Source organism: Tyto alba, unplaced genomic scaffold (genome assembly GCF_018691265.1).
Source record: "Tyto alba isolate M040663 unplaced genomic scaffold, T.alba_DEE_v4.0 Super-Scaffold_7, whole genome shotgun sequence".
Classification (NCBI taxonomy): domain Eukaryota; kingdom Metazoa; phylum Chordata; class Aves; order Strigiformes; family Tytonidae; genus Tyto; species Tyto alba.
Window position 1 is genome coordinate 13707457 of NW_024881328.1, and position 24565 is coordinate 13732021.

At 46.5% G+C, this 24565-nt stretch overlaps 3 protein-coding genes across 5 annotated transcripts in view; 2 read left to right on the forward strand and 1 right to left on the reverse strand.

Annotated features, from left to right (window-relative positions):
- Positions 1-1765, forward strand: part of LOC104363473 — a 47691-nt gene extending 45926 nt beyond the window's left edge. For both annotated transcript variants that reach the window (XM_042783735.1, XM_042783736.1), the window contains one exon: positions 37-1765. In XM_042783735.1, coding sequence (XP_042639669.1) covers positions 37-832 — 796 coding nt within the window. In that variant the 3' untranslated portion in view covers positions 833-1765. The remainder of the gene's footprint in view (positions 1-36) is intronic.
- Positions 1766-9211: 7446 nt separating this feature from the next.
- TSN (translin) lies at positions 9212-18022 on the reverse strand. Its single transcript, XM_042783737.1, has 6 exons — positions 17800-18022; positions 17638-17731; positions 12808-12904; positions 11916-12031; positions 11147-11226; positions 9212-10795 (listed from the first exon to the last, which is right to left on the reverse strand). Exons 1-6 carry the CDS (start codon positions 17863-17865, stop codon positions 10559-10561), a joined length of 690 nt encoding a protein of 229 aa, XP_042639671.1. The 5' UTR covers positions 17866-18022; the 3' UTR covers positions 9212-10558.
- A 163-nt stretch (positions 18023-18185) lies between these two features.
- Positions 18186-22803, forward strand: NIFK (nucleolar protein interacting with the FHA domain of MKI67). 2 transcript variants are annotated; one of them, XM_042784395.1, is made up of 6 exons: positions 18186-18338; positions 18431-18556; positions 19177-19285; positions 19970-20181; positions 20882-20962; positions 22222-22803. In XM_042784395.1, exons 1-6 carry the CDS (start codon positions 18204-18206, stop codon positions 22396-22398), a joined length of 840 nt encoding a protein of 279 aa, XP_042640329.1. In that variant the 5' UTR covers positions 18186-18203; the 3' UTR covers positions 22399-22803. The 2 variants fall into 2 exon arrangements, with proteins under 2 accessions (XP_042640329.1, XP_042640330.1); XM_042784396.1 differs by lacking the exon at positions 20882-20962.
- Positions 22804-24565: the final 1762 nt, after the last annotated feature.

Sequence of the window (24565 nt, forward strand, 5' to 3'; positions counted from 1 at the left end):
GCCACCATTTCATTCTCTTTTCTTAAATCCCTGCAGAATATTCCTCAATGTCTCCCAGAATGACAACACAGCATTGCGGCGGATGAACTTGAGGTCCTTCCTGATGGCCCCTTTGCAAAGAGTCACCAAGTACCCACTGCTGCTCAGCAGAATCATCAAGGCCACCACCGAGTACCACCCAGACCATGGCAGCCTGCGGGAGGCCAAGAGCCGCATCGAGTCACACCTGGAGCACATCAACATGAAAACCAAGCAGGAGGGGAACACGTGGACCCTTCGGTCCTTTCGCCAGGACAGCAAGAAGAAGAGGGAAGTCATCAGCATCGAGATGAGAGAAACTGCCCTCAAAACCGTAGGTTGGCTGCGGGAGGAAACACGATTTGTGATGGAGGGGTCTCTGCAGCTGGCCCAGCCCCCCGACGGCCAGTGGGTGAAGAAAGGCAGCAAGACCCTGAAGTTCCAGAACATGCAGGTCCTTCTCCTGGTGAACATGAAGCGTGTGTCCGAGTCCAGCCTGGAGTCAGCTGAGCCAGGGCCCGTGAAGGACGCCGTGCTGGTACTCATCAGGGACAAAAATAACGGGAAGTTCCATTTGCTCAGGGAGCCCTTGAGGCTGAGTAATTGCATTGTCTCCACCGATCCTGACTGCGATGACACTTTTGAACTCATTGAGATCAGGCGGGAGGCGTTTGTGTTCCGGGACAGCGACCGGGCACGGACTCACCACTGGTTCAGGCAGATCAGGCGGTACTCGAGGGAGCTGGGCTCCTGGAAGAAGCGGCGGAACGCGCTGCCCAACATCATGATCAGCACCCCTCACACCAGGCCCTGAGCCCTGCACAGCAGCATGCAGGGAGACTGGGCTTGGCCAGTGCCACGTGCAAGGACCTCCGAGAGCCTCGGTGGCTTGAGCTTGCTCTGCTCCATGGACAACACAAGGAGGAGCCTGGCCCCCGAAGACTCTTAGCAGCACTGGAAGCAAGCAGCACAGCCTAGTTCTGGTCTCCAGTCTCAGGACTCACAACCTATTTGTGGCTGATGGCCATACAGAGATGGGCTTCCCATGAGGAGCAGATGCTGAGGAAAATACTGAGTTTAACTTGTTAATATTGCACTGCAGGAGAATGATGTATGGTGCTTGCCATTGCATGGATCGTGTTGAAAGCCAGTCTTGAAAACATGAGAGAGGTTTCCACCACTGACTATATTTCATCAGCATTAGGTAAAGTCAGGGTCAAAAGTAGGTGCAGTATTATGCAACAGAGGATGAAAGCTGGAGAAAATTATGTTTTCCACTGCTACTCCTAAGGACTGTATTTCATTATTCACTTCTGTATATTCAGTCAAAATACTTGTTTAAAAAGAAAGGTCTTTCATCTCTAATCCAAATCAAGTAGGTATCAATTTGCTCAGATTCAGCTGCATGCACACAGCAAAAAAAAAAAAAAAAAAAAAAAAATGCAAACAAGAATGAATGGAGTTCTTGCTTTCTGACACATACACCCCAAATATGTGTAGAACCTGTGGAAGAACAGTATAGCCCCACCAAAAGTCTGTTATTTAACTGACTTGGGGACTGGAACATAACGCTGCATCTGAAATGTCTCTGAAGTGTATGTAAATATAGCTCTGCTACCACTAATAGTGAACTTAAAAGTTTGCGATTATTTAAATGATGTAATCTAGTGTATTTCAAAATTTAATTGAAAGGAACAATTTACAATTGTACTGTAGAGTAACATAAAAGGTTTTAATAATTATGTTTCAATGACCTTAGGTGGGTATTTTTTTAAATAATGGTATTCTGGAGTAGATATTTCATTTAGTGTGGGTGACGTTCAGGTGAACAATGTGTCTACGTCTGTTCTTTGGATCCCCTGAGCAGAATTCAGGGGCTACTCCTAATGAGACGGGGAGAACAGTACAAGCCAGATACCCTAAGTCTCACTAGACAGCAACAGACTGGCACAAACCCTTGTGCTCTGGCTGCAGTCCCGCCTGGGCAGGTCAGGCGCCAGCACACCTGATGTGAGAGCTGAAACTGAGGCCCCAGAGTGCTCCCCCATAAAGTCCAGCCTCTCTCTGTTCCTTAGCAGGGGAATGACTTGAAGCTGAACAATGGTAAAAAGGCAAACAGGGTTTAACCTTTTCAGCCTGACATTACCACTGACCGCTGCCTCGCGATTACAAGATCAGGAAAATGTCATGCTGTAACTTACACAGCAAAGGCCAGATTGCAGCCCTAGAGACTAAATTAAAGGAGCCTGAATTTTGGTCAGTGGATCTCAGAGGACAGCCTGTAAATGTTCTTTCAGCCCCCCCGGGTAAAGACATAGCCAGTCAGTATTTTTCACTACCAACAAAATATTTCTGTTACAGGCATTTATTTTACAGGAGGATTCACACAAGCGTATTTGTGTATTTCTCCAGAGATCAGCCAGCATCAGTGAATGCACAACCGAAGGTAGACTGAGGCTACCTTCATGTAGGTAGCCCTGGTCTTGTGAAGTCACCACTGACCCAGCGCCTGAGCGGGCCTCCAAACTGTACCCAGTGCTTTGCCCTCTTGCCACAGCTGCTGGGGCTTGTTACGCTGCTCCGGGCACTCAGGCTGACACCAGCAGTGCGACGTGCATGTACTGGCTGTATTTTCTCTTCATCTGCACCATCCAGCGTTTTAGTGCTTCATTTTGTCCTTGAGGAAATGGGAGGTTTTACACCATCTGGAGATTTTACAAACACATACTGGGGACGTGAGGATGGCAGCACGCAGCTGGGCACTGTAGTGAGCCATAGCTGGCAAAATGCTTGTCGGGGCAGCAGCCTGACTCCCTCAGGTGAGTTGGAATTCCCTCCAGCTATTTCTAGTCATTAGACAATAAATTAATTGTTCCCCTAAAATATGCACCAAACAGCCAGTGAAGAACATGAGGCATTGCTTTTAGTTTGTTGTTTGTTTTTCAAAGAGATGAATGCCCAAGCAGAGAAACTGCTGGTGGAAGATTCCTCTTACGCTGTCATGAGAGATCTGCATCCAGGAGCCTTCAAGCCCCACGCACCTAACATGAAAAAAGCGACAGCTTGTAGCACCTTTTTCTCTCCCAAGATCAAAATGGCACAGCTACCTTCTCTGCATTACCTCCAGTGTCAGTTTTGGTAAGGGAAGCCATAAGTACAGTAAGCCTAATAGCTTAATTTATCCAAACAGTGAGTAGCTTTCACAGTCGTGGAAAGCTGCTGCTTTCTGGAAAGTCTACAATTACTTTCCAGCACAGTGATCTTCCCCACACCAATTCATGCTCAAACCCAGACGTGGACTGTTTGTACAGTCATATCTTTAAATCGAGATACCTTCAGTCACCCTGGCTGTTCAAAAAGGTTAGAGAACAATAAGTACATGTAAAAGGTCTGATATTTAGCATCAATCTTGCATTTGGGTGATTGTTCAATTTGTCAGATTCAGGGTTTTGCTAGATATCACAGGAAACACCTGCCTGCCAGGCTCCTGGTAAAAATGGCCTATTTCCTCTGAACCAGGCAAGCTCCCACCAAAAGAAGGTCCATAAATAATTGCCGGGTGCTGAGTTACCAGCAAGAAATGTACTTGATGTGTAGCCCTGTCCTAAAAACCTGCGGCCAGGGAACAGCATGAGCTCTCTGATCCAGGACAGCCTGCTACAGGAAGCGACAGCTTGATTGTGGAACCTGTCAAACTAGACAGAGGTGGTGCTTCCAACGTTATTTATCTTTTGTGTATCTGGTGTGTACTCAGCTGCTCACCTGCCTTTAAATTACAGGTATTGAAAGGGAACATGAGCACAGAATGATCTCTGTGGCCCCACGAGAGCTTGTGCTGTGGGGTGAGCCTGCACAGGAAGAGCGAGGAGTGGCAGCGCATTGCCAAGGCAGTAGGTTTCCATAATTCTCGGGCACCTTTCTGACCTGGATGATCCCTCTCCTAGAAGTTTGAGGTCCTTCAGTATCACATATACACTTCTTACTTGGCAGCCCAGGAGGTTACTTGTGCTGTATTTTTCAATTTCTGATTAACAACCCTGACAAAATGCTATTACAACCCAGAGTACTTGGGAACAGGGCTGTCTGTGAGATAAGAAAGTAATTATTGGTTCCAAACTGGCCATCCTAGGGCTCCGTAGTATTTTTATGCCTCACACTGTCGTGACTGACAATACTAAGATTACTTTTCAAGATTCCTATGCACTGAGCTTACCCAGCTAGTACAAGCAGACTTCTCTGGAAGTACCATGTTGGGGGAAAAAAAGAGAAAGTTGATTACTCCCTTGATTTATCAGAACTCATAAATGATCTTTAACAAGAATTTAGGATGAGTCTTACTGGTCATTTACCAGGAAACAAAAACAAAAAGGCAGTCTTTATCATAGAGTCCATGTAGTTTTGAGGTCAGAAGGCAGACGAAGACAACAAAGCACTGGATTAAGAGCTCCCTGCGAGATCAGGTCCCAAGGAAAGAAGGAATAGCTACTTTAAGAATCATCAGGCTGGGTGGGAAAGCCTCAAAAAAAAACAGAGATGAGGAGCAAATACTTTAGAGGGCAGACACTTCTGCTTTAGTGAACAGAGATCTCTTTTATGTTTTTCTTGTACATTCCTGGTTGTCCTTCATAGAACTGAGAATAGGGAAAGGGTGTCAGTGTGGGTCTCTGCTATATGATCAAAAACACATCTTAAAGGGAGCACCAGCTTTGGTCTGGCAGCAAGAAGCTAGTGTAGCTGTCATTGGGGGCTGAGAGATTGACCTCAGCACATCCCAAATCCTGAAAAAAGCTGAGATCATCTCAGATCTCCTGCCCTGGGAACTGCAGTCATTGAGTGCGTGTCAATCTGTTACAAAGCTGAAGTCCTGGGAAGGGAGATCTCCAGCAGAAGATTCTGGTGAATCTTGCACTCTCTTGCTTGTCCCCAATATGCTCAAAGGGCAGATAATTCAAATCTTCTAGCACCATGTCAGAGATAACCCTTCAGGGCACATGGATGAGGCAGCTGTAGTAACTCTCGTGATGTCAGCCGTGTCTCCTCTTGAATGCGTGCTGGGGAAACAGGTGAGATTCAGCTGGAGTTAGGCTGACATTCTCCAACTTGAAATTGGAAAAACCTGGAACCAAAAGCTATGGAGGAAACTGTCCTCCTGCTGGAGATCAGATAAATATTCAAAGATCTCGCTGTCATCGCTGGGTGACCTTTCGTCACTGTAGTGGAGTATGGTGAAGCAAAAATTCTTACTGATCAGGCAAAGGAACTGCCTTATTTCTCACAGAGGCTGCTGCAGAGTATCAATATGACTGGAGACAGGTACAAGCAATTAAAAAAAAAAAAAAAAATCAGTTTTGACAATAACAGTGCAGATCCCAAAAACTTCAGGCAAGCCCTGAGGGCACTCATTAGAAAAGAAGACATCTCCCTCGGCAAGCTGAAGGTGATTCGCTAAGGGAAACCTTTCTACAACATGGGGGGAAAAGTTGAGCAATAGAAACACAGAGGATCCTCTTCAACAGGGAGTGGAGAGCCCTAACGAGGAATCAATGCAGGCAGAGCATCCTCCAGCACTGGTCTTTGCCCAGGCTGGACTGGGAGCAGTTACACAGCTGGAGAAAGTTGAAGAATTGGCATTAGGCTCTAGATTCATTGTCAGGGATAAATGTAATGATAATTTGCAACTCTCTGGCTGAAATCCTGCCTCTGTGCCATCTCCATCAGCACTGGCTTTGCATCCCTGAGAATCTCAGCTGCAGGTGAGAAGACTCAGACTACCAACAGCCCTCCCAGGGCAGGTGCCCTGTGTAGGAGCAGGCAAAAGGAACCCTTTGTTTCAGTGGCAGTGGAGCCCCAGACAGTTTTGACCCTTCCCTCCTAGTACAGGCACCTCCCTTGCAGTGACAGTCACATCCTTGGGAGGACCTGCATCAAATGTCTCTCTGGGTGTTGTGGGGAAGCCTGGAGGTCATGAGAATGTCCGGAGCAGATGCCACGACTGATGCCTGGGGTAACCGAAACATGCAAAGAGCACAAGGCATTTATAGCCCTGGACCTTTTCAGAGAGTCTGAAATCTCAGGATTTTTCTTCCCTTTAGGCTTTCTGCAGTCCCTGGTGAAGTGTCCAGCAGGCAGTGATGGGTGTCAGACCTGCCAGAAGCCTGTGAGCTGCACAAGGCCCCGGAGGCAGCCGGGCAGCTCTCCCAACCCGGCTGGGAGCCAGCAGGCTTCCTGGGGAGCAGGCTCTTACATTTTCCCCAGCAGAAGCAGGTTAGATGTTTGTACACCCATAGTGTGAACACGCAGATGAACAAGCATTCAAACAAGTCGTGTAGTCCCCCTTCTTTCAAGGAAGGGCTGGTTTTCAGAGAGCCATTGTCCCCTTGGGCACAGCCATCCTCCAGTGGTGGCTAACCAGTGCGGGCCAGAAGTGCCGCAGGTCGAGGTGACGATGAACAAGGCAGAGAAACCTGCAGGGAGGTACCCAGCTTCAAGTAATGCCTGTCTGACCCATGGCACACGTACAGCAGGTATGTACCATAAAGGACTATTCCTTTCAAAATCAAACACCTGTTTAATGACACTCCATGAATTCAGCAGGCAGGAGGCTTTCTGAACAGCCCCTACACACTCTAGTACAGTTGTGCCACAGCATCCAGCAACAGACAGGACTTTAATGAGGGAAGATGGGCTGCTGCTGAGTAACAGGTCAGTATCCATGCACATACCCAGGAGTAATCCATGTTGACTCTCTGTTCTCCTTAATTGCTTTGGTGTATAACGACCTGACCAGCTGAAAAACACAAGTGAGGCTCTGTAGCACAGCAGTCATCACTTCACAGTAAAATGAAAGCAAATTATTTACCCAAGGAAAAAATCTTCAGCAACCCTAACAAAACAGAAGCAGTTAAGTTACTGCAAGAAAAATCAGTTTACTATGTAGGGTTAGAGCATAGTGAACACTTAAAGCCGGCTCTGCAGGGAGAGGAAGAGGCCTCCCTCCACACACTGGCTCAGCATGTGCGGGACTGTGCGGTGAACCAGATTGGGAGAGAACACTGCTGAAAATAAAAGTTGTTTCAGCTAGATCAGTTCCTGGATCCAGTTCACTGCAGGAAGATGTGTGCTGGCATCAGAAAAGGGCAGTCTAGAGGTGATAGCATGTCCTTTAACAAGTGCCAGTTTAAAGAGGTGGCTGGACTCTGGCTGCAGTTAATCAATTCCAGCAGACAGAGCCCAGTTCAAGAGCCAACCCCAAGGTCTACTCTGCATCCTGTGCCACGGAGCTCCCTTCACCCCTTTTTCCCGGAATGGTTTCAGGTCAGCACTTTCATTGATCTGCGAGGGTTGAACAGGCAGTGCTATAAATAAAGAGCAGTTAATCAACTATTTAAGTGCCCTTTTTACTGAAATAAAGAAAACATAGAGAGATGACGTCAAGATGGAGAAAAAAAAAAAAAAAAACAAAACCCCAATGAGTGAATACAAAGATGAGCTGGGAGAGCTCTCCCTGGAACACACTTCAGGCTGAAGTGGCTCAGAGAACGGCCGTGCTGACTGTTGAGTCAGACTCTCCAGTGCTCCCGCACTGACTCACTCCCCTCCCAGCTGCCAGCGCACGCTGCGCCATCCATCCAGTACCAACAGGAGGTATTTGTTCAGAGTTCAAGTGCATCTGATTCATCACGAGCCACCAAGTTTCTGCAGTCCTCAGAGCTCCGTCTTGCGTTGCCATTCCCCGCTGGCTGACCTGCTCCCGCTACCCTTGGGAAAGGGAAGGCTCAGAGAAGAGACACCCCCCCTACTCAAGCCCTTCTGGGTCTTCCTTTCTTCCCTCTGCTCCGAGCTCTGGGACAGAAACACAGCTTACTGTTTAGGACCAGAGTAACGTGCAGATTCACAATCAAGGCCACAAGGTCCTGCAGGCTACCTCTGCACAGAGGAAGCCACAAAAAGCACGACCCCGGCTTTCCCTACTGCAGCCCAGGGAGAAAGTTTGTGGTTTTCTTTTCCCTTCCCCGGACCCAGCTTGGGAACTCGCTACGCAGCCTGGCTCTTGCAAATGATGCTTTTCCAGAGGAAGACGCGAGGCTCACCAAAACCTAGGAACGAGAAAGAACGAGGTGTTTGCTAAACACCCTCCAAAAACACAACACTGGAGCATCTCTTTCTCAGGCACTTGCTCTTCACAGAGCCTTAGGTAGAAGGATCTCACACCTTGCAGACTTTGTAAACCTGAAGTAAGAGACTTGCTCTTCCAGTTGTTCCTCCCACAGTGTCTGCACCGGTGGCACAGTGCTGTTGTACCTCCACCAGCTCTTGGACACCACGCAAGATGCAAGAGCTGGCAGACGAAGGATCTACAGCGCTGGGCACGTGGGATCCCACGTCAGGCAGCAGACCCGCTGCGTGACCAGATGCAACCGGAGCGCCTGGAACACAAGTCAGCACAAAGCCTTAACACCTGCCCTGCAACCGGAACCCCACCACGCCTCGTGGCCACGCGTCCCCCGTCCTGCGTGTCAGGAATCCTCCGACCCGAGAGACACCAGACTGACACTCGGGAAACCTTTCTCCAGTTCCCCGTGCGACCCTGGTGTGCACAGCTGTGCCACGGAGCCTTAGGGTGTCGTTTCAGCAGTCTTTGGTTTTGCCAGTACAACTGGCTTAAGCTCCTTCCTTCCTTCCTCCCACCTCCACTGGGTTGAAAGCAAGCAAGCAGCACACAGTGGCACAGGGCAAGAACAAAGAACTACTTGGAAAGCTGGTCTCTGCCATGGGGCTCAGGAAGTTACACCCTCATTTTCTTCAGCTGTGAAAGAGGGATATTACCATCGCCCTGTGTTACATGATGTAAGAAACAAAGGATGAGGACAAACATAAAGGATTATAAGATGCTCTGAAGATGAACCTTAACACATCTTGTATTTGGTAACGATAAACTCCTCCATACCTCTCCTGCTTTACTTGGTGAAATAGGTCAAAATTAAAAATAAAAAGCCTATGAAACCCATTTGCAGCCTGACTTTGGCTCCACTCGCCAGCAGGTAAGAGCATGCCACTGAACAGCCTACAGCCAAAGTAAGGAATTCTGTTATTGTCCAAGTACAGCTCAAGGCAGAACTTAAATTATGGTATTTCAGAGTAGGCTCTGAGGGAGGGAAGCAAGTAACAACAGATAATCAGACAACAGGCAGAGTTACCAAATGGCCAAAATCAAAGAACAGCTTTTATTGGCCAAAATTACCAAGAAACCATTTTCTTCCAGTAAACAAAGCAAAACCCTAACTGAAACAGTGGCAAATCTTTGCTAACAAAATGAAACACTAACAAACCCCACATAACCTGACTTGTTCCTGTTTGTCTTCTGGCAATATTCCTCATCCTAAAGAAGTTACTTTTTTCTCCTTAACCCTCCTGCACCACCAGAAGTAGGAGAAGAAATGGCAAAACTCAGTCATTTAGGACAAGAGAACAAACACAGTGGGAGGTATGAGTCTGTCCATTTACACAAATGAAAGAGGCTGTTGGTCTTTGCAAACATCTTATGTGCAAAGTATCTGAAACTAGTAATTTCCCCTTTTCTGAAGGTACAAACATTTTACTATGTGAACTACAGTTTTGGTGTGTATTTTTTTTTAATCCCAGGACACAGGTACAGTTGTGGCCTATATAGGTTGTTAAAACTCAGATGCTACCTGCAGTTTATCAGTTAACACTTCTCTATTTGGAAACCTTCAGAGTGAAAAAAAATTAAAAAAATTGGTTACACTGAGTTCTCAAGGCAGATAATCGTATTAAAACTCATGTCAGTAAACCAAATACCAGCCAGTGAAAGCAGGTGTTTGAGAAAACCTTGCTCTCCCTGGTGACAGAAGTCTTGGAGGAAAGGGAACAACGAAAGAAAGAGAGAAAGATGTGCCCGGGTGCAATACACCAGTTCCAATGGAGAAATTCTCCAGAATATTTTTACTGATTTCTCAGTTAAGCTGGATACATTAAATGAAGCAATTTAAGAAGATCTGGTTAATAAACAGTTATGCAAATCTGTTCAATTTACTGACATAGGTGAGAATTTGAGAAATAAAAAGGCAAAAAAAATCAGTGTCTTAAATGTAGAAATATTGACACACTGTGTTTTCTAAAACATCAGCTGCATCTGCGCTGAGCCGCGTGCTGTGCACACGTCTTCAAAGGTGTGTGAGCAGAGACAGCTGAAGCACAACCCTGCCAGGGCAGTGAAGCAACACTACGGAACAAACGAGAATTTCAGCTCATGGGAGTTACTGACTATTGCTGCGGCGCACGGAACGGCACCGCGTGTTCTGAGAGGAATTCCACTGGGAACGGAGACTCCTGCCCTCACCTAGACATGATTTTACAAAACACTTTGAGATCTAACACCCGTACTACACCTTTTGTAAGAAAATAGAGAGCAGCTTTGAGCTGCAGTTCTTCTAAACTACTGTAGGAAGGCTTCGCTAGCATGCTTCCTAAATTGGCAACCATCCGAGGTAATCAATGACGCTGTTAAAACGAGCATCCTTCATTTCTCTCCACCCTCAGCAGCTGTTGCCTCCTTATTGAGTCCTCTGATCGACAAGTCGTAAACCACCTCCTCAATTTTCTTGACATCATATTTCAGGCCATCGTAACGTTTCCTCAGGGAGTCATTCTTCAGGTTGAGGAGACGGAAGCCAGAATCCAGCTCATTGATAAAAGTCGAGATGCGGAGAGGGCGAGAATAGTCGCCGGCTGTGACACTGTTCACCGCCAGTCTGGCCTGCGAGAGGAAGACGCACGGGAGATCAGCAGAGGAACCCACCCAAATCACACCACTATTCCCATCAGTTACTTTACCAAATGGAGCAGGTTTGTTCCAGGCAGTCAGATTATTTATACTTAGATCTACCTTTTTGTTGACCATAATCCTGGATTTTCAGTCAGGTGACTAGTTTAAATCTTAAAATATCAGTGAGAACAACTCTGGCATACAGAGAGGCAGTTAGCTAGAAGCTCAGATCAAAGTGTGGATCTGATAACTTTCAGGAACAACTCAGGAAAGCTAGGAAACACATTACTTTTTTTTTTAGGTCAGTTTCAATCCAAACATATGCACGAATATCTTCCTTACCAGCTCACTGGCGAGAGTTAATACACCAGAAAGATAGTCTTCAATGTCCAAGTGAAAGCCCCGCTCTCGATCAGCTTCAACTAAGATGAAAACCAGAGTGGTGGTACTGAACATGAGCAAAACCAGCAAGTTGAAATTGCATTTTACTGGAGCTAATTTGAAATATCCAATTTATGAAATATTATTGCAAAATAAAAGTCAGGCTTTTCCTGTATGTGATGTAATTACTGCCTCTTCTTAACAGTCTGATTTAGCATCTCATACGTCCTCAACTGGATGTGCAACAGGTTGTAATTGATCCAACAGAATAACTGAATTTACATCGATATACAGGAGAGGGGTCTGTAGTCATTTTTCAGAAAAATACTTTCCCGATTTTTTTTTTTTTAAATCTTTTGCTCTGGTAGGACACAGTTCTCTTGCAGCATAAGAATTTAATATGCTTTCCACACTTAAACACCAAAAGCAAAAAGTGAGAAAAACAAGCTCTCATCTTTGTATTACTCTTTTGGTAGATTTATGCAATTTGAATGAAAATCCTAATTGATGAAGAACTTATTAATGGATGAATGCTTTCATTCACATTAGGTTTGCTGACTTCTACCTTCTAAAAGAAATTGTTGTTTATATAGTGAAATCAAATACCAGATATATTTTGGAAGCTATTTCTTAGAAAGAAATTAAGCTCTGCCATTTCCCCACACCTCTGAAAGCTACAACGTCTAAAACCATCACAAGCTTTTTCTCTGCAGTTACAACATTGACTTACTCCCAAGTATTTCTGCAACAACTTCTCGGGTCACTAACATTTCTGACTCCAAGTAGACTACAAACGCTGCCAGAAACACCAACCGCTGAAGCACAAACCTCCAGTGCTCATGAAATCTGTTGAAGAAAACACCACGTCAAGGTACAAGGAAGTAACATCTATTACTGGAGTTAGGCTACAAACATACGTTAGGTAGACGTTGTTGTCCACCTTTACACATAGCAGTTTGCAATATTTTTGGCTAATCAAAACGACACCAGTTTAAAGTCATCTCCTTGGTACTCCAGAACTTCACCCCCAGGATACTACGCTGGACACTCGCACCTCTCACACCTACTTGGTTCAGAGTTGTCCAGGTTGTGCCCACAAGACAATGAGGGCTTCCCCTCCCATCCTCCCTCGCAGAGCTGAGCTGACAAGACGGAGCTACACACCGTCCCCTTCTGGCAGCAACGAAACACAAAGGCGACAACCTCACTTCGTACCTGCAGTATCAAACAGCCATTTCCTGACAGACCTAGAGCTGTTTTCACAGATGCCCCAAACCTAACAACTTATCTGAAAGTAATGGAGCAGCAAATGCTCTGTTCCCAGAAACAAGGGCAGCTCCAATAGAACATTAATTTCTTAAAAACTTTCCTTTTTAAAAAAAAAAGTTTCTAGAGAAAGAATTAAGCACTGGATATTTTTACTGAAAAGTTAGAAACTGTCAGAGCAAAAGTGTTTTGTATCTATGCTGATAAAAACCTCACACTTCTCTATCATGATTTACTTTTCACACAGAAAGAAGCATTTGACCCATAAACCTTTAAATGATTTTTCCAAAGTAATGATCCCAAATATGCCCAAGCAATTCCCATATCCATGTCTGGCTATGTGAGATCCTGCACACCTGTAATACTGATCGGTGGGAAACTTGGTCTTCAGAGATTCCAGCTGTGTTCTTACTGTACCAAAGTGCTCACGAGCCTTCTGACATTTCTTTGGTACTGAAAAAGAAACAGCACAACATTCAGTACTTGTCAGAGAACGGGCTTTTGTAAACAGAGTTTTCTAGTGTAGACAGAGCTATTTATGCTCCTTTGTTGTCCAAGCCAGTCCACAAATACTCATTGTTGCACCGTGAGTCGCATGGGTAGAGGAGAAACACTCCTGAGTTTCAGGCTGATCTGCTCTAGTCCTTAGTTTTGAACTTGAGCCAAGATGCCCCAGTGTTATTTAAGAATCACTGCCAATCAGGACTAATTACTGTTGCTATAAAACTTACATCACGGATGAAGAACCCATTCTGTAATGGGCACCGACAGAGGAAAACACTGGAAAGGTCGGGGAGCCTACAGACTAAGAGGCAATGGGGGATGCAGAGGCAGGAACGGAGGAACACAGAGTCAGCGTGGTGTTTATCTAGAGAATGAACCAAGGAGCAAAGGAGCCTGGCGACGCGCTGAGCTGGGTGACAAACAGTGCTGAAGGACAGATGGCAAGCGGAGATGGGGAAAGACTGAAAAAGGCATAGCCTAAGGACAAAAAGCCCTCATCTGAGGGAGCAGAGGGGCAGCTCGTTCAAGGGTCTGTAAATGTGGAAGAGCTGAGACTACAGTACCAGATACCGGGGGGCGAGGGGCGAGGCAGAGCGCCCGCAGGAGCGGTGGCGCGGGTAAAGCCCCGTGCTCCGAGCCCACGCAGCGCTCTGCAGTGGCCGGGCCACGGTGGCTCCACAGCAGGCAGGATGCAGCAGAGATCAGGCGTGAGCTGACAGCAAGACATTTTTAGTTTTAGCTGTGCCGATGGAGTAAGCGAAGCGGGGCAGGAAGTTGGAGTGTACAGGTGTTAGAGAGAGAAACAAGATGATCTGGAGAGCGTGCTAATGCAGCGGTTTAGAAAAAACAGCAACAAGGAGATCACAAGCAACGGAGCAGCACTGCACACAGCTGGCCCCACAGAAAACAACACACCAAGCAGTGCTGCCAAATGACTTGTACAGTAAAAGGAAGAGCAACTTTTCTTTCTCCATTTAAAAATCTTATAATATTCTTTTCTTATTGATCAGAGTTAGGTTAGATGAGGTGCAACATCCTTTCAGGAAACTACATTTCCTGCTTTCAAGGGATGTATTTGAAGAAGCTGGGTTTCAGCCTGTCCGATGCATGTTATACCTCTGCAGAGAAATGGTCTCTTGTTTATGTACCACCCACTGCCACACTGCTCCAGCAGTACCAGGGCCTGACAGAACAAATCAAGGCCATACTTATTAGCTGCAGCTGCCTCAGAAATCCTGGTCATGTCCCAAGGAAGACAGATCAACCTCAACCTCACAGGCTCTCCTGCATCTTGAGCTACAGAAGCGAGGATTATTTAAACAAGATCCATAGAAGCGAAATCTGAAAGCTGTGATGAATTATTTTTATCAAACAAGTCCTACTAAGAGTCACTTAAGTGTGTTTGAAAAACTTCTCTCAATTAATACAACATCATTTCTGCTGTGTTTTTTTTTTTTTTTTAAAAAAAAGAGGGCACTTAAAAATACAAGCTTCAGGAAGCAGAAGGTGAGAGTGCTCTGTGTGGCAGCCAGAATGAAAGAAACACGTGAAGCCTGCTGACAGCTGCCCTGTGAACGCTGTCCTCAAGCTGTGATGCCTGCCTCGGTCGTGTAAGCTATCACGTGGCAGTTGAGGACAGAATAAGGAATAAATTTGCATTTTTGCTTCTACCAAAGGAACTTGTGACAAAAATAAGCAACCTTTACTGTAACATTTCAGACAAGTGCCCTATGATACACACAACCTCCCAACTTCAAACTATCCCTGTGCATCCTTGGATATCACCACTGACGTTCTACTAAACTTGACACAGCATGTTTCAAGAGCAAAGATGCACAAAGTTGGCTTTCATCCCCCGACCACCCTACCTGTCCCTCAGACTCATGCCAGCTAACGGCAGGCTGCAGCACATGCTGCCCTGAACGGCTCTCTGAGCAATTCTCAAACGCCATTGTGGACAGGGAGCAGAGGGAGCTGGAGGAGAGATCCTCCCGCCCTGTTCCGGAGGCTGCTGGCCTGAGGCTCTGCTGGTTTTCCTTCCCTTCCCCACAGCTGAATAGAGGCTACGACTGGAAGCGCTTATCCCACAGCTAAACAGCCTCGTGCTCGGTGCAGGACGAGACCGCAGAGAAGCTGGCAGCGTTAAACAGCCGTTGTCTGTGGGCAGGTGGCTGTCCTGCAGAAAAATAGGTTAGGTGAAAGACTCAATGAAAACAGGTTTAGCCAAGAGATATTTTAAGTCCCCGGAGAACAGAGGAAAGGCATTATGCAGGATAACACTGTAAGCAGCACTGACTAGTACAGGAACCTGCCCTCCATCGAACTTCCAACTATCCCACGGTTCTTCCACCAGAGCTCACACCACCCCTCACCCTTCTCTTTGGTAGGATGGATTGCTCAGCCTAGTGTAAATCCTTTCCCTGTCTTCATGGGCTTTCTGATGTCTCCTTGAGTTTTCATCACTCTACATCAATTGATGATGCAAGAATAATAACCAGCAGGCTGCGGGTGAAAGTCAGCTCCCACTTACGCTGGCGCAAGGGACGGGGCACAAGCAGGACCAGCTTAAACCATCCACGGCAATACCACTGCAGTCACCAAGCATCATTAGTTACTCTGTCACCTGAGAATTTGGAGTAATTAATAGTATTTTTGCCTTTTCATTACTTAGTTATTAGTTTATTTATCACCTAATATTTTTACAGTTCAATATAGTTTATTAACAATGTTAATAGTTTGTGTTACATCTTGGATTAAACAAACACAAGGCTAAAAAATCTTGATGCTACAAAGTCTAACCAGAACCTCATTACAATAAATAATGCCCTCTCTCTCAGTTACAAAAGCCATTGTTTATCCCTTTTTAATCTATGGAAGAATCATTCTAGTTTCTTAGTAAAAATGTGGTACTGACTCAACAAACAAGATGCTGTAGTAAGCCAAACAGCCATTTTAGTGCACAACACTGCAGAACCACAACCATTGCCAAATAAAACTGTAGTCTAAGTAAGTGAGAGCTGACAGATGCTATTTATCCCCCTAGTAATTCTTCTGTTGACACTATTTTATATATAATTAATTTTATATTATATAAATTATTATAATATTATTATAATGATTATTATACTATATAAACCATTATTAATCTAAACCTTTATTGACTTACTTTATTATGCCTGGAATTGATGACAAACTAACACGCCTACTATCATGTGTTAACCTATTAAGCATGCATTCATTATTTTTGATATTACAAGAATTTAGGAGATTATTTTTTTTTTTTTTTAAGCTTTAACTATTCCAAATCTCTTCTCAGGTTCTGCAAGTACCAGGACCAACTCTCTCCATGAATTAAAAATCAAGTGAAAATACATCAAGCCAGACACAAGTCTCTACTATTAAATGCTGGAAAGCAACCCCTAAAGTTGATACCCACACAAAACAACTGTCACAATATCCACAGGTTTGCTCAGCTTAGAAAAATGAGCGTATGCTTGTGTAAACTAACCAGTTAGCAGTTCTAATTTTTAGCACTGCCAGATTTCCCAAGTAGGCGGACACTGCACTTGCCAGCAGAGGTCAAGCCTCAGGTGTTGCAGGTTGCTGAGCACATCCCCTCTCAGAGGCCAGAGAAATCCCAGGCCTCCAGCTCCCACACGCTGGTGACCTCAGGTCAGTAACAACCCCTCAGCTCCACAGGTGAATAGAACAGCACCTGGTGAGGATTATTTTTCTATTCACCTTCAGAGGGTGACCTGACAGATTTCTTCCCTTCCCAAACTCCTCTCAGGAGTTTCCAGGGAAGTCAGAATGGTTGCTTCTTCCTAGGAGACACTAATTGACTTGAAAAAAATAGCTTTTAAGTCACATATTTAAAGGAATAAACCTGTTTATTCCAGTAGTTTCACCAGTAAGTCTAAAAATGGGGATGGGGAGCAGAAAGAGCACACTTGGCATCCAGGTCTGTAGTGTTGTTCTCACACCCTGGAGGAAACAAGTCAGCCCAGAAACACAATGCCTTAACATACCATCTTAAACAAATTTGGATTAAAAGCATGGAACCAGGCTAGCTACAACCCAAACCTCAAAAATAGCAGAACAATTCCAGTTGTCACTCAAACATACGTTAAAGGCAGCTCCAGTTCTATCAGCCTTTGTAAATTCCCTTTGTATTTTGGAACAGTAAACAGATTTTATATACACGTACACAATCTCATACAAACCAGACTAAAGCCCCCCCCCCCCCCCATCCTGAACGCTGCCCTGAGCATCACAGCTTCCGGGGTGAAGAGGTACGGACACAAAGGCCCCACAGGTCATGTCAGAATCAGCAAAATATAAAAATCTATGTGAGTGGCTCCTAGTGAGAAATGTATGAGGCAATTCAGCAGCAAGTGAGGAGCTGTAGAGAAAACCACGCTCTTGTGCAGCGGGACAGCGAAACGCCGAGCTAGCGGGGTGAGAAATGGAAAGAATGGAGTTTCCTGAAAGCGCAGAGCCGCTTTCTCTACTTACCTGCCTTCGAAACCTCCCAGCCGCGCCCCCGCCCAGCCTTGGCGGCCTCGGAGACGCCCACGCGGGACCGAAACCTAGAAAAGGGGCGCCCAGGGTGTACCTCCCGCTCACCCCCTCCCTGCAAGAGGCTTTTCCCCGCGGAGGGCGGCCGCGCGGGCAGCACTCACTGTCCTGGAAGCCGGATCCCTGGTGCACGCCCTGCAGCAGCGTCAGGATCTCCCGGGCCGTCTGCTCCAGCGCCTGCACCACCTTCCGGATCTCCTGCGGACACAGGCCGCCGTCAGGCCGTCCCCCGCGGCCCCCGGCCCCCCGCCCAGCCCCGCACCCACCTCCCGGATGTCCTGGTCGGCGGTGAGGACGCCCTGCAGCGCGATGAACATGTCGCTCACGGACATGGCGCCCGCCGCCGCCTCCCGCCCCGGGCCCTCCTGCGCCGCCGGCGCGGGGGCTGCCCCGCGCAGTGCCTGACCGCGCCGCGCCGGGCTGGGCTGCCCCGCGCCGTGCCTGAACGGCCGGAGAAGCCGGGAGGGGGCTGCGCGCGCGGGAGGGTGCCCGTGCCCGTGTCTCAGGGCCCCCCCCCCGGTGCGGCGGGGCCCCGCTGCCTGGTGACGGTGCCGCGTTGCTACGCGACGCCGCGCGGGTCCGCTGGGCAGCGCCTGCGCCTGCGCGGCGCCGCGTGCCGTGCGTGAGCGGGGAGGGGGGGGTGTGACGCGTTTCCGGCGGCGGGAGCAGCATGGCGGCGGTGGCGGAGGAAGGGCAGGCGGTGACCGTGAGCGCGGCCGCGCTGCCGCTCCTGGCCTTGGAGCCGCGGCTGCAGCGCGAGTTCCAGCAGAAGGTGCAGCGGGTCCGCAGCAAGCGGGCGGCCGAGGTGAGCGGGGCCCCGGCGCGGCGTGTGGCGTGGAGGCGCGTGGCGTGGCGTGGCGTGGCGTGGCGTGACGCGGCTGCCTTGTGCCCCCACAGGAGGAGCTGAGGCCGGGCGTGGTGTACGTGGGGCACCTCCCGCGGGGGCTGTGCGAGCCGCAGATCAGCGCGTATTTCCAGCAGTTCGGGACGGTGAGGCGGCTGCGGCTGTCGAGGAGCAGGAAGGTAAAGCCCGGCCGCCCGCCTGCGCCCGGCAGTATCACGAGTGGGAAGAGTGCGTGCGTGGGGGAGGGGTGGGGGACACCGTGCGTAACGGCTTGTCCGAAAAATAATATTCGCGCAGAGAATAGGGGATCGGGCTGGAGGAGCTGTGCAGCCGTGGGTGGGTTCCCGGGGGGAGGGAGGGGGAAGCACTTGTGGGCACCAGTAACGGGGCTGCTGCGGGAAGCGCTGCCGGGCCAGGTTACCCGGTGGAACGCGAAATGTCGTGGAAGAGGTTTAGCTTCGCCTATTTTCTTGCTTTGTGCTCGGTAAATTTAATTTCTGGTGTCTGGATTTACCATCACGCTATGACACTGCTGCACTCTCTTGGTAACGGCAGCAATACAGGGGAGCTTTTTTAACAAAACAGGTGCTTTGTGAGCAGTTTGTTTCACGTGCAAATATATAGTTACAAATAACATCTCACTAATTTAGACTGAATCTGGTGCTTTCCATGATTTCACAGAACTTTAGGAAATTCCTTACCTTTAGTTGAGAATGGGATATGACTGTGGAAGAATTAAATAATTTTATTTTAGCTATTTAAAGCGTAATTTCAGATTTCTTTCTGCTGTTGCCTGCAGACTGGAGGTAGCAAAGGCTATGCTTTTATTGAGTTTGAGTCTGATGACGTGGCGAAGATTGTTGCAGACACAATGAACAACTACCTGTTTTCTGAAAGACTGCTGAAATGTGAGTAGAAGCTGAAATGTAAGTCTTCTAACATGCAAAGGAAATTCACAGTTATTTCTATTATTTTTTTGGGACTCTTTGGAGAATCTTGGTGGGGGTTTTTTCATTAAGTTTTGTCTCACAAGGATTATTCTGTGAGGCTGAGCTTTTCCTGCTTTTTTTTGAAATGTAAAGAACATCCCCAGCACCCTTTTGTTCACTACTACTTTTTTTTTTCTCCTTTAGGCTGATAATGCTTCTTGTGAAATCATGTGACATGAAATCTCAGGGAGCAGTGGGTTTTGCTGGGGAGTTTCTTTGTCATTTATAGCTGTTGCAGGTGCTGTCTGTGCAGTTAGACATAAGGGGGTTTTTTGATAAAAAGATTAATGAAACTAACAAGTTTCTCAGACATGGTGATAGCAACACTTGCTTTGTACAGGGCTGTGAGCTATACATGCATCAACTTTTGAAAAACAAGTTTTTCTGGGTGAAACCGAAAAAGTCTTCATCCATCCATCATCAGTTCTCTTACTGAGGAGTATTTTGTTACTTTCCATTTTCTCTGTTCATAAAATGCTGTACTAATGCTCTGCTGAAGCAGTGGATAACGTTATAGTGAGAGCTGCATAGCGTTACGTGAGTCCATTCGGTGTGAAGAGTAGCTCTGCTGCAACTTAATGTCACGTGTTGTTTCTGATACAGGTCAGTTCATGTCTCCTGAACGGGTCCACGAAAACCTCTTCAAAAACAGTAATAGAATGTTTCTGAAGCCTTCTCAGCCAGCGGTCAGGCGGTACAATAAGATCCGTTCACTCGTTCAGAAGGCGAAGATGACCAAGCGGCTGCTGCGGAAGGAGAGACTTTTACGGAAGAGGCTGGCTGAGAAGGGGCTCGATTATGACTTCCCAGGATTTGTAAGTCTGGCACCGTTTCGATAAGCGTTTTATGCAAAACCTGTTTCTAAATCCAGGAAAATCATGCGTTTTGTGGGGAACTGGTAAAAGATCTGGAGCACCAGGGAGACTGTCTTACATTGAGGACTGTATAGGAGCTCCTGGAAATTAGTGTGGTGCTGTTGCTGGGCTGTTTTTATGTCCATGGAGGCTTATTTTCAGAGAATTAAATAAGTAACAGCAAAGGGAAAACGTTTTCTTCTGTTCGTATAAACAGGTGGATATTCTGTGGTTTTAGTATTTGTTTGCAGATCACAGAAGAGTGTCAGGGGCTTTTCCCAAGCCCTGTGGGGAAGCTTTGGCAGGGTGGGTATTTGAAGGCAAGCCCTAAGACTAGAGCTTCCATCCACAGGCCCTGCCTGTGCTAGCCAAGCCTATTGCTCATTTGCAGTGTTTGGGTGAAGTACTTGAATTTTAAGCAATGCTATTTAACATGGTATTTTTTTTAAAATGCATCGTATCAGCTTTTCTTACGTTGTTTCGGGTATTTTTGTTCAATCCAGATCACCTCTGTGGCACTGTAAGTCATTTTATTAATTTAAACCTAATTGCTGTAGCAAAGATTTTGTAACTACGAAGCAAAGAAATCTGTAGACTGTTAAGTGACTGTCGTCATGCAAGGACGTTTGTAGTGATCCACCTGATCTGTGTTGCTTCCCAGGCTGCACAGGAGCTTTCCATAAAGAGAAACAAAGTTAAAAAATCCAAGAAGTCAAAACTGAATGTTTCTTTGAGCAGCCAGGTAAGAGCAAACAGTCCTGGTAGTGCCCAACACCACACTCCACAATTCACCTTGAGTCAGACATTTCACGTCTGCAACTCTTTTTTTCATATTCATTTCAACACCTGAAAACCTTGACATTGTTCGCTTGAGAGATTTTTGTGCCAAAAGTAGCTTCTTTGAGATGGCCTGACACTTCTGAACTGGGGGAGGGTGGCTGGATCCTCTATTTTCTTTCTCCTGTGGGAGTATTTAGCAGCACAGGCTTCTGCTCAGCACTTTGTAGCCAGCAGTGCTTGTCCCGAGGTACATCCAGGCAGCGATGTGTCTGCTGTCAGCCTCTGCTGTTCGCTAACATGAGGCAGGAGAAATGCAGGGTGCTGGGGACAGTCACCCACACACCACCTACGTCTGTGCTTCAAACTGATATGAAATGATCTCCTTGCTGGCATCCTTCTCTTGGTCTGTGCTACAGTGTGATACCAGCCAGTTTTGACAAAAAGGAAGGTGAATCATTAATACAGTCTAGAGCTGCCTGTCCCCATTTACATACTATACTGTCCCTCTTCCCTTGGGCTCTCCAGGCATGATATTCCAATATTTTGGAAAGTAATGCTAGCTAAAACTAGCAGTAGGATGAAAGTAAGGCTCAGGTTGTCAGGACTGAGATTTGGGGCACCGACACACTGAAAAGTCTGTTGGGTATTAACATTTCTGTTTTGTTTCATTACTGGTGTGAGCTGGTGTTTTTTGTTTTGTTTTTTTTTTTTTTTTTTTAATATTACTGGGTTTACTTGTGGTAACAGGGACAGGGTTGGTTGTGAGGAAGACAGGATAACTCATACATTCAGTCAACTGAGTTCTGAAAACTTAAGAGATAATGAAGCTGGGATGTTTCAGCTCTGCTGTGGGCTTGAATATGGCATTTCTGTATGCCAGTCTCAAATACGTATTTTCTTTCCCTTGATTCTTTTCCTCTTGGCTTTCTTAGCACTTTGAGTCAGGAAATAAGTTTAGAAAGCAAATGTGCACAATGACATGTTAGAAAATGTGAATTAATTTACATTTGCTTTTCACATATACTTTTTTGAAGATGACACTTTTGTCTGAAGAAATACTGTCTACAAAAATAGCTAGATAGTAAAAAAATGCAATATTTCCTAACATGTAAAAGTTCTGAAGGAGATCTGGACTGAGGTGCCTTGTGGTACCACAGAGGCAGTGACAGCTTTTCTCTGGAAGATGCTTTGCAATGAATTGTGTTTTTCTGATCTCTTCAGGATCCTACTCCAGTCTGTACTCCCACAGTGCTCGAGCGCCGGAAAGCTGCCCAGGTGGATGATGACGCAGAGGACAAAGAAGTAACTCTAAGATTTCCCCCTGCCAGTGTTAAGAATGCTGTGCAGAGACCAAAGAAGCAGCCAAGAAAAAGACCAAATGTGAAGAAACAGAAATAGACTTAAAATTTTGATGGCTGTAGCCATGTTTTTCCTCAACTCAAAAACTGGTGAGGTGGAGCTTCTAGTGGTTCTGCTGCCCTGGCTCGGTTTGTCTTGGCTAGACTGTTGCAGTCTTTCCTAGGCAAGGAATCTATTCACAAATCCTCCCCCTTCTGTTTAGCCATTGGGGACCTATGGTCTTCCCTGGCTTTTGAGGATATTCTCAACTTGGTGCTTGTAAGTGCCTGTGCTGTGACATGCCTGCAGCCATGCCAGAAGCTTCAGTTAATTCTGTATCTTGTCTCTAGCACTCACTGTTTTGAAAGAAAATGTGAGGCTGTCCATTCAAAACTTACTGATGCGGGCTGTATCTTACATTTATAATTAATGACTGGCTATATAAAAAAAATAACCATTTTTCAACTCTGTTGGCTCTTGGTAGTGGTTCTTGGGTTTAACTGGATGTCTGTGTTTCATATGAGTTCTCGCAGAGTTACACAAACAGAGGGTGAGGGATTTATTCCCCAGGGAAGACATTCCTTGTATTTTACCTCCTGTTTCTAGTCAGTCCCATACTGTCCTGGGCGGAGGCAGAATACCACACTGCCTGAGCCGAGCCAGTGCCTGTCAACTCTGCTTTCAGCAGTGCTTGGGAAATCCAGCCTTTGACAGGATGTGGAGCGGATCCAGAGGACTTGGAAAGGACTGGGATTAGGAAGGTGGTGAGAAGAGAGAGAGGAAGATGGCTGAAGTCACTTGAGGTCAAGAATCCCATTCCTTTACCTGTGCAGGAAAAGGATCTGTGTTTGAGAGTGTACCCTACTGTGGAGGCTGTAGGGTGACTGTCCTGTTGGCTGGTGGCTTAGCCCGAGTCACAGCTACGCTTCATCCCTCACGCACTTCTGCAAAGGGCATTTCATGCTGCAGAAGTACCCGGTGTGCACGTACCGATGTACTGATTTACCTCTGGGCTGGCCAGGCAAAGGTAATGTGCTGATTCTCTGGGGTTTTGGGTGCCATAGCTGTGCTGCTGCCTGGTTCAGAAAATGTTCAAGGACATGCAAAGTGTGGCTGCCTTTAGGAGGACTTCCTGCTGAACTTTGGAGAGGAGCAAATGGTGACAACTAGCTCATGTACGGCTGTTCTCGGAGTAGGGAAGGCTCTTTGAGAAGATGCATCAGTAATCAGAGCAGTCAGGGTTGTATTAGGAGTTGTTGTCTCTCAGGCCCTGCAGCATCTTGTCATTGTGTTTTAGTTTCACTGCCTGCATGAAACAAGGATGTCTTCTGCTTCAGGGGATGATAAACACATCACAGTATTGTAATAAGCTTCTGGGTGGGCGAACCAGCAATGGGACGTCAGGGTTTTGTCACCAGTAGTACGAGTTCAGAGAACCAAGTGTAGCTTTTTATTGTGCCTCAGGATTTATTCTTGTTCCAATGTAACCAGTCATAGCTGACTGCAGATACCCTGTCCAGGTTGAAGATGCAGTTTGACTGTACAATAAGAATTTGGATTTTATTGCAAATCTGAGACCTGCAGAAATTCCAGTTTGGATTTTGTGGCATGTACTTAGCCTTGATCTTTTATTGTCAGATGAAACACTCTCTACTGCTGTTGGCTGTAGGTCAGGCTTGGCAGAAGATTTCAGAGGAAAGCCCAGGTGATAATAACTGGCTGCTCAGGTAGGTGGCTAGCTCTCATTCCTGGGCTATTTTAAGACTCAGACTCCTGGCAGAGGAGAAGAAATCTGAACCATTGGCCCGATTAATTCTGTCTTATCTGGCTTGATCACTTGAATAATCATGTGATTATAATGGCATTCTCTCAGTGACTCAAACGAGATGATTCTCTTGTCGCCCTAAACTGTTGGGGAAGGCACTTGGATGAGTGTGTCTTTATGTCAAATACTGGTCATCGTCGGCATGCTAGGGAAATCTGTTGACCAGCCCCGTGGTCAGTCCTTACCTGGTGGTAGCAGTGTAGCTGTGTACATCTTCGAGCTTCCTTCTTTGTGTGTTGTTTGATGTGAAACAAGCAGTGTTTACACCTCAAACCTGTGGAAGAGGTTTGAGATAAACATGATCAGAGTATTTGGCAGAAATTGCTTATCTGCTAGGAACTGACATGCGGCTCTGAAAAAACTTTTCTGCCTCAACTTCATACAGCAGAAGAGAAGCAAAAT

Coding starts and splice junctions, on each gene's coding strand:
- TSN (XM_042783737.1), bottom strand. CDS start 17,865: ATGTCCGTGAGCGACATGTTCATCGCGCTGCAGGGCGTCCTCACCGCC. Junction 12,905..17,637: donor GGGATCCGGCTTCCAGGACA/GTGAGTGCTGCC, acceptor TTTCTTTTTCAG/TACCAAAGAAATGTCAGAAG. Junction 10,796..11,146: donor TAACTCTCGCCAGTGAGCTG/GTAAGGAAGATA, acceptor TTCCTCTCGCAG/GCCAGACTGGCGGTGAACAG.
- NIFK (XM_042784395.1), top strand. CDS start 18,204: ATGGCGGCGGTGGCGGAGGAAGGGCAGGCGGTGACCGTGAGCGCGGCC. Junction 19,286..19,969: donor TTCTGAAAGACTGCTGAAAT/GTGAGTAGAAGC, acceptor TTTCTGATACAG/GTCAGTTCATGTCTCCTGAA. Junction 20,963..22,221: donor ATGTTTCTTTGAGCAGCCAG/GTAAGAGCAAAC, acceptor TGATCTCTTCAG/GATCCTACTCCAGTCTGTAC.